General features: G+C 39.8%; 1 protein-coding gene across 1 annotated transcript in view; it reads left to right on the forward strand.

Annotated features, from left to right (window-relative positions):
* The window catches only part of LOC107586892 (kinesin-like protein KIF26A), a 115,806-nt gene that overhangs the window by 50,244 nt on the left and 47,494 nt on the right, over positions 1–18,068 (forward strand). Inside the window, exon 4 of the mRNA XM_016274439.1 lies at positions 4,487–4,653. Coding sequence (XP_016129925.1) covers positions 4,487–4,653 — 167 coding nt within the window. The remainder of the gene's footprint in view (positions 1–4,486; positions 4,654–18,068) is intronic.

The following is an 18,068-nucleotide window of genomic DNA, read 5'->3' on the forward strand; positions in this document are numbered from 1 at the left end:
GAAAAGAGGGGTTGGAAAAAAAGTAAATTTTTGAAAAAAAAATTTTTTTTTTTTTTTTTTTTTTTTAAACGAAGCATGAACACATGTTAGACTGCACCTCATAAACACAATCAAGCCTAGAAAAAAAAACAGTCAACCACCGCTTTAAGTCTCTTGGATTGCCCATGGTAACAATTTATTACAATATTCAAGTACCATGATATTACCGTCTGATACTATCAATGTGCTGCCATCATAATACTTGTTTATAAAGCGGAATAAGAACATATTCATACACACACTCAAGAACATCTGTTATTTTGAAATTCGAATGATGCGTTTTACAAATCCACTTACAATACCTGATAATTCTGCCATTGAAGTTCTGTTTCAAAACACCACATTTTTAGACATCATAGCCACACTTCTGACTTCAGGCTGTTACAAATCTTCTAAGATAACTTGCCAAATTATGAGATGGTATAGCCTTTATCATCGGCACTTCCGTAATGAAGAGTGAGTGCATGTGCATGGTTGCCAGATTGCAAACAAATAAGCAGAACATGTATCCTTTTAAGAGAGATCTGGTTTGGGGATTGGCAACCGCACACACGATAGCTTGCGTAGTAGAGGCATACACAATAGTCTGCAGAAATATTTTGTCTCTTTTTTTTTTTGAGGAAAATAAATAAAGTTTTTCTTTTTTAAAATACATTTTGGTCATGTCTTTTATCGCCAACGATATTGCATGTTGTTATAGTCAGAGTTATCGTTCATTCACCTTATTGTCATCTTGCCATCATCACGTTTTAGTTAGGGGTGGCATGATACCGATGCCATTTTTTCAGAACCGATCCTATATACCTCAGTGTGTGTTGACCCGATCATCACTCTTTTGTGTATTACACAATCTAGTAAATATAGACTACTTCATTATAAAGAAAAATAACAAATTAAAAAATATATATAATCATAATCTATGAGAAAAATTATATTATAAACTAGGTTAGTGGATAATTCAGCAGCAAAAGTTACTCTACAAAAATGAGTTCACAATAATTTTATAAAATATAAACATTTAGAGAAAAAACATTATTTAGTGGGGGGGGGGATACAATAAATAGGTGTAATCTGGTAAAATGTTACACATTGCTCTTTGTATTGTAATATACAATCATGGAAAATAAGTAAATATAATTATATATAAATGTATGCAATAAATTAAATACATTTATTTTACATTTATAGCAAAGTAATGAGGCAGCAACATATGATATATAAGACAGAACAAGAAAGGCTATTAACAATCTTTCATTGCGCAAAAGTATTATAACATGAAAGGCTCCAATGCAGAGTGGCACGAAGTGCTTATGCACATCCCATGCACAGAATGATGCGCTTGAAGCAACACGGAGTCACAGCGCGCAGCGCTCCGCATAGAAAAGCTCAAAGCACAAAGGGAAGAGACATTGATGCGTAGTGTATTATATCTGTGCGATAGTTTATTGAGCCTTTTCTTTTAAGTTTTAAATTTCAGTTTCTGTGCGCATGAAAAACAATTCATAGTGCTTTCTACTCCAGTGTTGTGATCTAACAGCGCAGTTTGAATGCTGAATGGAGGATGACTCACAGCCGCAGAGGAGAGAAGAGTTTACGAGAACTTGAATTTAACGACTTAAATATTCATCTGTACCTCACATTAAACTATGGCACGGTCTCAGAACACTTGAAATATAGTGCACGGAAACTTTATTGTGCTTTATAATGTTTTTGTGCCTTTCGTGGGGCTTAACAATAACACAGAATAGTATAAGCACAATATCGGATTTGGATCGGTCTGGTCTGACCGATTCCCCGATCCAGCATAAAGTGGCAGTATTGGAGCGATACTGATACTGAATATCGGATCAGCGCACCCCTAGTTTTAGTCATAGGAAAAAAGCTTGTCAACCAACATTTGTCATCATAGTTTTCGTTAACGAAATTAACACTACAACAAACGCAGAACATTTTTTTGTTTCTTAGAGCTTTTGGTCAAACATATTTTGCTATAATCTGATGAGTAACACCTTTAAAAAGAAAAGAAAATCCGTCTTGAGAGCATGTTACTGTCAGGTTTATTGCTCTTTACTCAAGCTGGCAGATAAAATTATTAGAGCATAGCAGGATGGGATTTTTCACGTGGGTTTCATATGGGCTAGAATGACCTACTGGCCTACTGGGAGCCCAAAACCAGGAATCCTTAAGCAGCGTGAACAGACTGTGATCTGCCTCCCTCAGAACAGGAGAAAGAGAGAGAAATTATGCTGCTCCTTCACATAAAAGAAAAGGAAAGACAGACATTCGGAAGGAGGTGTGAATAGTTGGATTTTCTGGACTCTAGTGTAGAGATGGTTGTAGAGAGGGTGTAGGGTGTAGCATAAAGAGAATACCTGATTTTATCGAGTGCTGGGAGCTCTCTGCAGCTGTACTTTAATGACCCGACCTGGGGATACAGCGCGTGCACCTCATGCTCTGTGTCTGACACTCATGAAAACAGCTTGACTGGAGGGCTTAAGTCCTCAAAAACCCATAGTGTTTTTTTTGACAGCTGCTTCAGTGTGTGTGTGCTTGAATGTGCATCTAATGTCTATGTTTGTGCATCCCAAATTCTGTCTCGCTTCGACTGCGTATGCCCCTTTAAACATCCTGTTGATGTGAAATGTGACACCCGTTCCTTCTTTATCTGTACGTGGGGATTACCATTCTGTCCAGATAGACAATATTCACTGTCAGTGTGACGCGGTTTTGATTTATCACGGCTCATCTGAAACCGGAATGCCATGCGCTGCGATAGGACTCTGTCATGTCACGGATCCAGCATGTCGTTTTTTGCGTTGATGAATGCATGAGTGCTAAGTTCATCTGAGCCCTTTCTGACTTCTCACGGGCTCAAAAACCTGGACACCAGAATCGTTTTTTGATCCCACCTAAGCTGTAAAAAAGCTCACATAAAAAGCCGCAGGAACAGCTATTGTGTATGGATAGTCATTCCCCCCAAAACACTAATTGAAGTTTAAGTCATGTCCACATGCATACTTTGTAATTTCGAACAATGGAATTGCCATTTCTGCGACTGAACTGACAGACATAACAATTATTGATTTCAACCGTACACAGAAAGCAGTTATAGACATAAACACAATCCTGGAGCATCTGAATAAACAGACATAAACAACTCAAACAAAACAAAACCTTTTGCTTTTGTTCAAAACCCTCCAACCCTCAAATCAGTTGAAGCTTATGTAATAGTAATTATTCAACCAAATGTCACAGTTCAACAAAGTGTAGACTAGAAACAGAATGGATGCTGCTTGTTGTATTCTGTCTCATGTGAGTAATCCTTCCATATGTCTGAAGGTTTGTGATATATGGAGCTCATATGTCATCCAAGGTATATAAATAGTTCTCCTGTCAGAGTTCTGTTGACGCATCACGCACTGGATGGCCTATGCTTCATGAAAGATTGTTAATGATGTTATTTTAGTTGCCAGACATGAATCCAGACCAAACACGAATCCAGCCATTATGCACAACCACCGCAACATAGACGACATGCCACCCTAAAGCCATGGTTGTCTATTGCTCAATGTGCTGTCAGTGACTAACTCATGATATTCTCTGGGAAATTGCCCAACCTTACCTGAAGCCTTTTAACACACTGCCTACATTCAAAACAAGCACTTGACAGATCATATTGATTGTGGGTTTAAGCTACTTAGTTACTCACAAGCCTCGGAGACAAAGAGCAACTCTGGTAAAATAATGAAAACGTCAGTGAATGAATGGGCTTCAGTGCAAGAATATTTATCAACTACAAACCAATATGTTCTAGATGTTTTATTTTATTATCTGCAAAAAAGCTATTTCTCACAGACTTCATGCAAGAATTATGTAACAGCATTTCAAATATCACAGTGTAGAGTCGATTTGTAGAATCATGCATATCTCAAGCACCCAGATTTTGAGCTTTTGTGGGAACACCATTGGAGACACTGATAGAAGACTAGATTCTTGACCTGTCCACTTTCTCGAGAGCTTGCCTGTATTGCCTCAAATCATGGGAGACCTGGTGGACCCATGTCTGGATTGACAACCTCTGAATCTTACTATGGTTCTGGATAAGGAATTCACATTTCTTGTGAATCGGTCTAATCTCTATCCTGAAACCCTGTTCATACCTTTAGTACAGGGAATAATGTTCCTCCCTGGTGGTTAATTATGTACTTTATGATAAATGCATGTGAGTAAGTGTTACCTCCTTCTTTTTATTTGTGACCTTTGAAACATAATCCATAAGGGAACTGCCTCTTGCTCCTTGTAAGGACTTGCTCTATTCCTTCAAGAAGGTGTGATCCTCCGTGACCTAGGCGTGTGATTCATGGAACAATGCAAGAAGGTAATTTAATGTCATATTATTGGGATCCAGAGTTTGAAGCATTTCCTCTCCTGCTTCTCCCCATCCCAGACACAAGGCCTCGTAGGTCAAGCAGAGCAGAACGAATGGCATTCAGATGCCACCATCTCCAGAGTGTCCCTGACTCCCTCCAGACAGAGAAGTCCGGTTCATTTTGGCCAGGCTGTGTCTGCTTCCTCTGATCATCCCACTTCAGCTGCAGCATCCTTTTTCATCAGGTAAGAATTTAACATAGATCACTTAATGGAACCTCAAACATCCTTATGTAGCAAAGCATGGTAGCAAACTAGATGCCTCTGGATCTTTACCTTAACTTAAAATCAAGGTTACAGATTTTGGACTTGGTGTGATGTGGTATAGGATGGCGTGGCATAGTAGCTATTGACTGGTGACCAGAAGAGTTCATCCTTGAGAAAGGCACCTAACCCTATGTTGCTCCAGTAGGATTATCTCTGTTGAGTTGCGTGTCTACTAGATCACTGCTTTAATGTATTAGTTTCTCAATTCCACTGGTATTTGCAAAAGGGTGGTGACAGGAATTCTTCTGGAATGGTCCTGGAAAACACATTTGACAAATTTCTCAAGCCAAGTGACAACATGGGACATTAAAGAGTGATCAGGGGCCTCTCCCTTTGTGGAGAATGATGACAGCTAAGTTTTTAGATCCACTTGGGATGCTGCCACCTACCCAAGCACTTCCGGGTCATTCTGAGACAACAGACAGATGTGACCCCATATAGGACAAGGTTAATTTTTGCAGTCTGATGTATAATTGCATGTCTGTTTTCTTTGGAGTTGATCTCAAAATAAGCGGATACGCAGGGAGGCTGCTATGTCACAGAAACATAATGACGAGGAAGAGAGAGAAAATAGATTTGTTTTTCCCTCCTTAATTTAAACTCCTGGGTGGATGAACAGAAGAAGTAGGAAGTTATGTTGGGTACCACCTCTTGTTTCATCCCAAATACTAGTGCCTTCCAGGAATTTTATTGTTATGGTTAGGAATGAGGTCAGTTTTTATTTTGGACACCCTGGCATTCTTTGAATGCTGAATATGGGACATACTTGATTGTTTGTTACTAACAGCCACTAATTTGTGTAACTAGCATTAAATTAGTAACCAAAGGCTGAGAAATTGAAGAACTGCACTATCAGAGATTGCATACGCCAGGGACAATCCACTCATACATGTATGAGTGATAGAAATGCTCAATATGGGGCCTGTTGTGTGATTTTTCTTAAAAAGACTTTGACTAGATGCTTTCTAGACATAAATAGGCATTCGTGTTAGTTTGTGCACAAGTGACACATGATGGAGTAACAGTAGAGTGCTTGTTTAAGGTGTGAAACTGGTATAAAATATGAATTGCTGTTTAATTAAAATCAAGACCAATAACTTGCTCCACCTAGCAGTTCACTAAGACCTCCAGATACCTTTCCACAGATGTTTGATTTGATCAGAGTATGCAGAATAAGAAATGCCAGTGCAACACCTTGCTTTCAGGCGTGCCAAAAAATTAATGAAGAGCATCCTATAAAGGAGTCATTATCAAACTTCTAAATTTAAATCAAGGGCTGGTAGTGAACATCCAGACCTGCAGTTATTCTGCTTGTGTGCATTGGGCCTATAACCTGCTTGTACAACAAGCAGGAGGCTGGATCCTCTCTTGTAAGTAAAATGTTAATTAGATTACAATTTGCAGTCGCCACTATTTGTTGCTGTTGTTATTCCGTCTATTTAGTTTTATTTTCTAATGTGAAATAACGTCCAGTGCCAGTGTTGCCACCTTGTGGAGCAATTGATTAGTTCAAAAGAGATTCAATGAGCATATGCGACCTGTTACAAAAATTGCGTATACTATTCTGGTGACCCTTGCGTACGTGTTTTTTTAGCACAGAAAAAATTAGGTTCCTCCTGGAATGTAAAGGATAGATGTTTATGCAGAAAAATATATATATATATTTTTTAATTTATATATCACTTTCATATAGTACGAAACACAATATTTACATAATCTTACAAATGTACTATGTCGTTTAGCATTTGCTAGCTTGTTTTTCAGTGCCATTCATGTGTATGTATGGATGACAAGATTGCATACAGTGTAAAATGCCTTTCACTTTAAGAAATGTATAATTGTAGGTGAATTTGTTACAAAACAGCTTTTCTCTGAGAGGGTTGTAGTGTCTTCACTAGAAGTGAGTGGTGACGTGACAAGGCTTCTCTTATAAAAGCGATGCTGTTTTCACTCGATGCTGTTTGATGCTCATTCACATGTGGTATAGACATTGTGTGAAGTCCAAACTTAATTTCTTTTAAACTGCTGCCACAATTCATTAGTTGACTGCCCATTCCAAGGTTTCAAGGTGTGTAAATGGAGGGTGTATACTTGTACGTGCATGCATGCAGGTCAACATTGAGAGTCACAGCTGTTTGGCGGTATGCAGACTTGCAGTGGCATTGAGCACAACACACGGTGAAATGTTTTTTATGGCCTAGCACTCAATTTCAGTTGCCTGTCCAGGTGAGCTTGAACAGTAATGACTATGATTGGAGTAAACATTCCACCGTAATTACACGTACAACAATCCAGACTGTCACCAGACGAGTTGAGCAGCCAAAGTGCTTTGTTGCACTGGTCTTAGGGAGTAACCATAGAAACAAATGGAAGTTAATTCATGGCATGTATATGCTGGGCCTTGAATAAACATAATTGCCAACTGAAGATAAAAGTGGGAAAGGGAGGCGTTAGTTCACATGAACTGTGAAAATAACATTCATTCTTGTGCCACATCTGAACTGCTTTCCTGGTGCTAGTGCAATTGTTCCAACTAGAACAGATGGTACATTTGTTCACAGAAAGCCTGAAGTAGAACATTATATGTTTTGTTATCAATTAATCTACTCATACCTCCTGTTATAGGGGCATTCTCTTGCTAGCATTAGTATTAGCATCACTGTTCTTCCTGCACTTTAAAGCAATCGGTCACCCAAAAATGAACATTTACTGTTAATTTAGTCATTCTCAGGTCAGACAAGATGTAGGTAACTTTTTTCTTCAGTAGAACAGTAAAGATTTTTATCTGAAACTGTCGTCCTTAGTGGTTCATAAAATGCAGTTCCCAGATACTATCACTTTGAGAGTCAGAAAAGCATATACAGGCAACACAAAATTATTACCATGGCTCCTGACGATATACTGTATATTGAGGTCTTATGAAGTGAAATGACCTGTCTTTGCAAGAAACCGAACATTATTTACTTGTAATCCATAGCCTAAGGCAAATGGCCCTGAGCTCGTTCACGAGAATCTGGAGTGCAAGCTTGCTGTCTTCCTGACGTATGCGTGGGCGCAAACTCACATGTGAGCTGGCACTGTGCTTGTTTACAGTAGAGAGGATACCTGTGTTGTATTGTTCATCAAAATGGTACTTGTGCTTATCTTGGAAGTCTCAACCTATATAAAAAGATTATGTCTCAATAGGAAGCGACATAAAGTCTGCACTTCAGACTCTCGTGAACGTGCTTCGTTTTTGTCTTTCTGTCTTCTGACTAAGTCTTTCAGCTTTTTCGGCTATACAGGTACTAATTTCCCATTGTTTCCGCTGGTAAAACACAAAACAAGTGTTATATTGTCTAATTTTCACTCTTCACATGACCAAACAACATGCTGCTTGAGTATCTACAGAACCAATGAGCATGAGGAATAAGTAAATAAATTAGTACAGTCTTCATCTCATGAGTGTACACCATTCAGATAACGCAATTTATTTCTTACTGTGTAAACTTTTTTAATTGGCACCAAACTACTGAATGCACATTTAAGGAGCCCCAATTTAGCCTGCATTTTGATTTGTTTTGCATCTGTATACTTACCAAAGACTGCAAAGCTTTGAAGTAACCTTTCATCAGTGGCTAACGGCGTATAAGTTAGTACATATTTAACAATTCTTCCTCTTGTAATGAAAGGTCAGTTGATGCATTTGGGTGCTTACCGCTTTATGACTAGCATTGCCCCCAATTCTTGAGTTCTCACTGTGTGCTCCAATTTAAAGTCAATTAGGTACATAAATGCATCAGTTTAATCTCATTGTTTGGACAATTTGCTTCCTTCTACTGCTGTAGTGGGGCAATAATGATAAAGCATCCCAAGAGTTGTGAACAGGGGGATGCCATTCACCTTTCCACCCACATGCTGTGCCAATGCTAATGTGGACAGTGGTCTTCTGATGGGTGGGACAAGGGGGCGGGGCTCTAATGGAGGCGATGGGATGGTGACATGGGGGATGGTTGACTGCGGAGTGGAGAGGTGAGTGAATGAGAAGTGAGGGGTTGTTGAGAGTTCTTGCACACATTCACAACAGCTCTCAGCTAAGCTGATAACGTCGGCTCCGTAGGCCACCCATCACAGTGAGGATTACAGCGAGAAAGATATCCAGAAACAGAGAAGAGGGGCAGAGAGATGGAGAGATAGAGAAAGTACACAGAGGAACAGAGCAGAGGAGAAAGAAACAGGCAAATGATCCATGTGGATGGCTGCTTTTTGAGTGACAGCACTAATCCCTGACAGGGACAAATTGGGAAAACAGATTAATGCTGAGTGGTTGGGGCCCTGGAGCGGAGCCGGGCCCTGCTGCGCAGCTGCGTGACGAGAGCTGGGAAACGGGAGCACTTCGGTCAATGCTGATAGTGGCAAACACACCAATGTGCAGTTACTTTGAAAACACTGATGCAGTGAGCTGGTAGAGCATCCTATAAAGGAGTCATTATCAAACTTCTAAATTTAAATCAAGGGCTGGTAGTGAACATCCAGACCTGCAGTTATTCTGCTTGTGTGCATTGGGCCTATAACCTGCTTGTACAACAAGCAGGAGGCTGGATCCTCTCTTGTAAGTAAAATGTTAATTAGATTACAATTAGAGTTGGAGGAGAAAGTGACGAGGGACAATGTCAATCTGTTTCCAGTCAACCTTTAGGTGTTGTTATGATCTTTGATTTCAAATAACATTTTATGAAAATGAATTTTCAGAACAGCAGTGATCAGAATCCATCCCTGAATACCTCTGAATGCGGTTGCAGTGATTGAATCACAATGTGTATTGGGTGCAATTATTGTAAACCTGGCTTGTATTAAGTGTTATCTTGTAATTCAATCACGTTAATGCAAGGTGTTACCTTACAATTGCTTTACAAAAAAAATAAAAAATAATGGTATTACCATAGAAATGGAAACCCACATAATGTACCCACATAAAGTACTGTTTAAGTACCTTAGTCTATGAATAAGGCACTCAGTTCCAAGGTAAATCAAAGTACCATGATTGCTGAACCATGTTTCCATAGTCTTTTTGTAAGGCATCTTTGGCTTCCATAAGGTGATTTAACTTTCTTTATTTCAGCCTGTACTGTATACATATTAGTGGGCAACTAGTAAGAAAACAGAGGAGCGGATGATGGCTAGATGCATAGCTGAGAAGTTGACTTTTCCCTAACCCCCCTTCTCGGCATATGCTCCAGAGTGACGGAGCATATGATTAGTGTATTGACATTTTAGCTGGCTCCTATAATGAATACAGACAGAGGGCCCAAAGAGCTTCCCAGAGCTTCAGGATGCACTGTCACACTCAACAGTTTGCTGTGCTTTGCTATTGCACCTCGGTGCTCCGCAAGATGAAATGGTTCAAAACAACCCTGAACTGAGCATTGTGTACAGGGTCATGTGAGTGAATCATCTGAGCCTTTGCTAGGTGGGAGTTGGGGTAGAACTGATTAAAAGGATATGACTGTTTTAGATAGCCACATGCACTATTGACTCCAAAGGGGATGAGAGAAAGAGAAAGAAAATGAGGTTGAGAGATTTGTCTGTCTAGAGATCAGAGCGGCTGTCCATGTGGGTAAAACATGTGCAATGAATGGTAAAAGATTTGGTGTGTATGTTGTATATGTGGGTGTCAAAAGTTTTAAATGGGAAAGTGCCAAATACAATCCTTTCACTGGAGGTTTGGGCAAGTGGACTATTTTGTGGGTTCTTTGAGCACCTAATTAGTCTTGTATATATTTGAATTATTTACTGCTGCAGTATGTTGCTGACCAATAAGAAGTGATCAAATACATGGTAAAGTTAAGCCTAAAATATACAAAAAATGTTTGTATGTGTACGCTAGCATATGTGTAAAGTAGAACATGTAGCCTTACAAAGTATACTCCATTTGATAGGCGGTTGACACATGCACTCTGGAAAGCTTCATCTTAGTCCCGTGTCTGTGCTATTTCTCTCCAGAAGTTATGACCAACGCTATTTCATGACCAAGTCGCACATATTTTAGGAGATGGCTAATTAGTACGAATTCATATGACCTCACTCGTATGATTTTGTACGATTTGTCTAGACCCTAGTGACGAGTAGGTTTAGGGGCGGGGTTAAGAGTAGTTACCTCGTATGAATTCTTACGAATTGGGGAACTCATAAAATATGTATGATTTAGCAAAAAGTGTACAAATTCGTACAAGTGAGGTCGTATGAATTAGCCACCTCATAAAATATGTATGAATTGCCATGAGATCAGGTTGTTATGGCCAATAAAAATACCTTATATCTAAGTACTCTCTCTCTTTTAAACTAAAGTTGCTGCTATTTCATAACCCCTCACACAGGTGCTTGTCAATGCGGGTGTCTGTCGTTGTTGCAGTCGCCACTATTTGTTGCTGTTGTTATTCCGTCTATTTAGTTTTAATTTCTACTGTGAAATAAGGTCCAGTGCCAGTGTTGCCACCTTGTGGAGCAATTGATTAGTTCAAAAGAGATTCAATGAGCATATGCGACCTGTTACAAAAATTGCGTATACTATTCTGGTGACCCTTGCGTATGTGTTTTTTTAGCACAGAAAAAATTAGGTTCCTCCTGGAATGTAAAGGATAGATGTTTATGCAGAAAAATATATATATATATTTTTTAATTTATATATCACTTTCATATAGTACGGAACACAATATTTACATAATCTTACAAATGTACTATGTCGTTTAGCATTTGCTAGCTTGTTTTTCAGTGCCATTCATGTGTATGTATGGATGACAAGATTGCATACAGTGTAAAATGCCTTTCACTTTAAGAAATGTATAATTGTAGGTGAATTTGTTACAAAACAGCTTTTCTCTGAGAGGGTTGTAGTGTCTTCACTAGAAGTGAGTGGTGACGTGACAAGGCTTCTCTTATAAAAGCGATGCTGTTTTCACTCGATGCTGTTTGATGCTCATTCACATGTGGTATAGACATTGTGTGAAGTCCAAACTTAATTTCTTTTAAACTGCTGCCACAATTCATTAGTTGACTGCCCATTCCAAGGTTTCAAGGTGTGTAAATGGAGGGTGTATACTTGTACGTGCATGCATGCAGGTCAACATTGAGAGTCACAGCTGTTTGGCGGTATGCAGACTTGCAGTGGCATTGAGCACAACACACGGTGAAATGTTTTTTATGGCCTAGCACTCAATTTCAGTTGCCTGTCCAGGTGAGCTTGAACAGTAATGACTATGATTGGAGTAAACATTCCACCGTAATTACACGTACAACAATCCAGACTGTCACCAGACGAGTTGAGCAGCCAAAGTGCTTTGTTGCACTGGTCTTAGGGAGTAACCATAGAAACAAATGGAAGTTAATTCATGGCATGTATATGCTGGGCCTTGAATAAACATAATTGCCAACTGAAGATAAAAGTGGGAAAGGGAGGCGTTAGTTCACATGAACTGTGAAAATAACATTCATTCTTGTGCCACATCTGAACTGCTTTCCTGGTGCTAGTGCAATTGTTCCAACTAGAACAGATGGTACATTTGTTCACAGAAAGCCTGAAGTAGAACATTATATGTTTTGTTATCAATTAATCTACTCATACCTCCTGTTATAGGGGCATTCTCTTGCTAGCATTAGTATTAGCATCACTGTTCTTCCTGCACTTTAAAGCAATCGGTCACCCAAAAATGAACATTTACTGTTAATTTAGTCATTCTCAGGTCAGACAAGATGTAGGTAACTTTTTTCTTCAGTAGAACAGTAAAGATTTTTATCTGAAACTGTCGTCCTTAGTGGTTCATAAAATGCAGTTCCCAGATACTATCACTTTGAGAGTCAGAAAAGCATATACAGGCAACACAAAATTATTACCATGGCTCCTGACGATATACTGTATATTGAGGTCTTATGAAGTGAAATGACCTGTCTTTGCAAGAAACCGAACATTATTTACTTGTAATCCATAGCCTAAGGCAAATGGCCCTGAGCTCGTTCACGAGAATCTGGAGTGCAAGCTTGCTGTCTTCCTGACGTATGCGTGGGCGCAAACTCACATGTGAGCTGGCACTGTGCTTGTTTACAGTAGAGAGGATACCTGTGTTGTATTGTTCATCAAAATGGTACTTGTGCTTATCTTGGAAGTCTCAACCTATATAAAAAGATTATGTCTCAATAGGAAGCGACATAAAGTCTGCACTTCAGACTCTCGTGAACGTGCTTCGTTTTTGTCTTTCTGTCTTCTGACTAAGTCTTTCAGCTTTTTCAGCACTTCGGTCAATGCTGGTGGTGAACACCCCAATGTGCAGTTACTTTGAAAACACTGCTGATGTGGTGTGGTAGGCAGTGAGGTGAATCCACACACATGGTGGGCCGACTCGGACTAATGCCCCACACCGACACTCGCAGCTGGAGGGAGAGAAAATCACGGAGTGTGGAGGAAAATAAGTGGAGCGGCACCATGAAACTGAAGTAAGTCACCATGTTAGAGAAACTTGTGTTCTGAGATTAAAAGTTTGACTTCAGATTATTTACTGAAATTGCTGGTTTAAATTAAATGACGGTTCTTTGGGGCCTTCTGGACATCTGACTGTGCTTTATGTGATTCTTTTTAATGATTGAGTTGGACCGGTTTGCAAAGCATGACTCAGGCAGACAATTTTAAACAATCTGTGTAATATATTTGAAAAGTGATAAAAAAGCAGTGTTTAAGTGTTTCTGTCAATACCTTTGAGTGATGAATCAAATGAACCCATTAATCGTTTTAAACTGGTTTATTGAAACGGTCTTAAAGAATCAATGCAATTTGCTGTTTCTCAAATGAATCTGGCTTTGCAAATACTTCTGCATGAGTTTTTCCCTAGTCATTACTCAAGTGAATCAGTGAATCAGTTTATCAAATAAATCTTGCTTTGCAAATGCCTCTCCACAAGGTTTTTAAAGAAGTAGTGTATTCTATGTATTTTGTGAAAATTTAAGTTTCATTCTCAAACATTTGATACTAAAAAATCTCCTTGATCGTTGACTTTAGCTGCAGTAGGATCGGTTTTGTTGACAGTTCTGTGTTGAGATGTGCCTTGTTGTTTTACTGTGTATTTACTCTGGCTGAACCTCCAGCTGGTGGTCTCCAGTCCTAATTATGCGGTCAAGCTTGAGTTTGTCTGTTAGTGTGTGTGTGTGTGTGTAATGGTCACGGAGCAGCCGAGGTTGCTACTGGAAAAATGAAGGCTGGGAAGGAGGGGGGCACTCAGGGCAGAGTGTCCAGGTGTGAAGAGCCTGCGGTGGGCTGTGAGATGTTCTGCTGTGTGATTTTGGGTGGTGAGGGTGGATGATGGAGGTGTTGATGGATCTATCACTCTAGGCCAGCGACCCCAGGGATCTGCTCAAGCCAAGCCCACTTCCTTTCCTCAGGGGGTTTGCACTGAAGTATTGATGTGTCCAAATGGACAGATCCAGAAAAAAATATACTATTAATATGTTATATTTTCAAAAAGCATTAATAACATCAATTAATAAATAATTTCTGATGAATAATGTGACACTGAGGACTGGAGTAATGATGCTGAAAATTCATCTTTGCATTACAGGAATAAATTACATTATAAAAGATGTTTAAATAGAAAATAGTTATTTTAAATTCTAATAATATTTCAGAATATTATTGTTTTTACTGTAATTGTGATTAAATAAATGCAGTCCTGCTGAGCATAGGAGACTTTATTAAAACATTTAAATGCACTTTACACACGGATATCCAGAATTTTAAAATGTCTAGAACAAAATATCATTGAAATATAAAATTACAATGAAAAATAAATAGTGGTTGTTTGTTATACTGTACAGTGTTGACGTCATGTTGGTGGTCCTGCTTCTTCTGTCTTGTCTTCAGCCCCAGACCTTTACAATATGTCACCACTTAAAATCACTCCTCTGTAACCTGTGACCATCTCCGCTGAATGTCTCCCACCCACTCTCTATTATTCCCCACATCTTCCTGCTTTTTACACACCCCCAGGTTGTGTGAATAACCCCCATTTTGTGAGTCTCTCAGCCCATACAGCTCTCACTGGGGTGATTATCACCTTCGAGAAAACATGAAGAACACTAAAGTTTCTTTGTTTTGTCTGAAAGGAGGCAGACTTCACCTTTGAAGCACTTGTGAATCAAATGTACTGTCAGTGTTTTAGCATCACAATGGATCCTCTCTCATATGCCACAACCTTGAAGCTTGTTTTAAATTATAATATTTTACAATATTGCTGTTTATACTGTATTTTTGGTCAAATAATGCAGCCTTAATCAGCATAAGAGACTTCTTTCAAAGGCATTAAAACATCATAATTATTCTAAACTTTTGACCAATAGTGTCCATCATTTTGAAGTCCTTGTGCAAGAAGGTGACCCTTCAATGTTGTCCGGAACACAGTTATGCATAATTTAGCATTTATTCTATAAATTTAGCAGGGCTTTAGCGTTTCACATTGTGGTATACATCCTTTGACAGATTAAAAGGTGGTTTGAAGGAACCGATACACTTCCTTTCACTTTACTGAAACACCCAGGAAGTGTAAAAGGGCTCAAATTAAATTTGAAGTATGGAACAGGGCATAACAGAAGATACAAAACATGGCATTTTGGGGGACAATTATGCAAATTGGGCATAATATAGCACCCACCTAAACCTTTTCCCTGAATAAACAAGTATGTATACAGCAAACAGTTGGTGTGTTTTATGCTTACAGTTGGGGGTCTGTGACAGCTCAGGGAAAAGCATGAAAACTGCTGTGTCAGGAAGACTATCCAGCCCACTTGCATACGGTCACCACAGGAAGAGCAGCAGGCATCAGCGAGTCCCCTAGATGGCATGGATCTGCTGACTCATGTGTATGGACTCAATAGACGTGGGGCTGTGGAAGAGCTGATGTTTGCTGCAACACTATAGAGGAAATAAATGCTGTCAAATCAGTCAAATTCCAACTGCCTTATGACCTAGGGGGTCTCCATATGCCAGTCAGGGAAAAGTGATGCTGTTTGCAGGCCTTTAGGTTATTAAAAGTATTTTTGAACTGAGATTATACTGTAGTTAATCTCTTGTATAGTGCGGGAAAATACATTCTTGGTGGTTGGAAATGTATGCTAGTACTCATAATAGAGGCTGTAGCTGCTCTCAAGCTTCCCACGGTTTGGTAGCGAAACAAGGATTGATTCTTAATTGCTTCAGCTCTGTATTTCACACAGTAAGCAATGCATGACAGACAAGTTACCGTCACCACCATATTAGTCGTCTCAAAGCTTCCACTTCCCGAGAATGCTGATTAAAACAAACCCTAAATAACAATTGAAACCCATTTCACTAGGGAAAACAGTAAATAAGGAAGAAGAGGGAACCGGCGGCGCTTCTAAAGAGGTCTCCGGTTTGCCCGGATTTGTGGAATACAGATCAGATCAACCGAGGTTATTAATTGTGTTACCAGACCGAGTGGAATATACATTTAGAGGTTTATTACCTATTGTCTTTTCAGACCGCAGATGTGGTTGAAGTTTAAAATTCCCATGAGGTCATCCAGCCCGAATATCCTCTGTTGTGGATGGAGAGAACAAAAGCAGCAGCTCACAATCCCATCACGATCCACCCGGTTAAGACTTAAGCCTGAGCAGGAAAAAAAAAATCTGAAAACAGCGTCATGTCTAATTAGTGTTCAACCTTCTGATTTCCCAGCCCAATACCACCCAAGTGCACAGTTCATACTTATTCATGTAGCATGTTTTAGCGCAACTCAACCAACATTCCAGACTACTTAATGAGATACCTGTTGCTTGTCATTACGAACACACTCTACTGATTGTACACATACTACTGATTAAATTAAGAAGTTTTATTGTCAAAGGAGGAATTTCTATAACCTCTACTGTTGCTTAAGGATATCTATAATACTTGCAGAGTATGTTAGCATTCATATGAATCTCTATAGCAGTTGCCCACGTGGTGCAGGAAATTGAAATCTGCCATCTTTACTCATGCTTGCTCAGTTTTGCTGCCAGGTTGTTTGCTAATGTTTTTTGCTGCCCCGTATTGTTAGCGCTTTAGGAACAACTAGGTCCGCCTGTGGAATAGAGTTGGATCTTATGTTTAAGCAAACCGTTCAGTGTTAGGTTATAGCATGCTAGCTTAGCTTATACTTGATTCAACAGATGGACTAAATGTTCAGAAAGCTGGTCTATAAAAGTCTCTCTCAGTGTGTTATTTTTTGTCCATTTTGCTTCATTGAATATTAATGTTTGTTTTAAAGGATATAAAATTGTTTTGCCACTAGACTGTCTGCTAATGCTTTTTGTGGCCTACGACAGTAGCATTTCAGGGAAAATTTGATTCATCTGTTGAACATATATGAATATATTTTGCAAGCTAACTTTTAGGTATAAGCTCAAAGCATGGTAGGTTAGACTGGATTCAGCAGGCAGACCAAATTGTTCATTACAATGGCATCTAGCAATAGGGGCTAACAAAACCATGCTAACTACCCTTACGGAAATTAACCATGGATTTATTGTAGTAAAAGTGTAACCATGTTTCCCCTTCGGGAACTCGAGCTGCGTCGGAAAACGCTAGGGGAACGCCTTCAGCGATACCAAGCTCTGAATTGTAGGATATCAGACCGAATCAGACAATCTAAGATTTGGTAAAACATGATTGAGGCACGAGGAGTCACAAAAATTCCACAGAGGCCCAAGACAACAGGATGTCATAAATCAGACCCGAGCATTAGCCAGGCTGAAGCAAGCTTCGGATTGACTTTTCCCTCCACCTCACGACAAAGAACAGACTTTCGGAAATTCCTTACAGAACTCTTAATCTCTGTACATCAATTTCCTGGAGATGCTGGCCGTGTTTTGAGCCCTCAAACACTTTCTTCCAGACCTAAGGGATCGCCATGTGTTGGTACGCACCGACAACACAGCGGTGGTCTTTTATATAAACCACCAGGGAGGTCTGCGTTCGCGCCCCGTATGCAAGCTGGCGCATCAGATCCTTGTGTGGTCCCAGGGCAAGCTCCTCTCGCTGAGGGCAGTGCATATTCCTGGGCATCTCAATATGGGGGCAGACATCCTGTCGAGGCAGGGGCCGAGGCCCGGGGAATGGATGCTTCACCCCGAGGTGGTGAAGCAGATATGGAGAGTTTTTGGCCAGGCTCAGGTGGACTTGTTTGCGACTCAGACGACATCGCAATGTCCCCTCTGGTTCTCTCTGACTCATCCAGCGCCACTGGGGCTGGATGCGATGGTACAGACTTGGCCGAGGCTTCGGCTGTACGCTTTTCCCCCGATCGTTCTGCTCCCGG

This window comes from Sinocyclocheilus grahami, unplaced genomic scaffold (assembly GCF_001515645.1).
Source record: "Sinocyclocheilus grahami isolate Dianchi unplaced genomic scaffold, SAMN03320097.WGS_v1.1 scaffold86.1, whole genome shotgun sequence".
NCBI classification, from domain to species: Eukaryota; Metazoa; Chordata; class Actinopteri; order Cypriniformes; family Cyprinidae; genus Sinocyclocheilus; species Sinocyclocheilus grahami.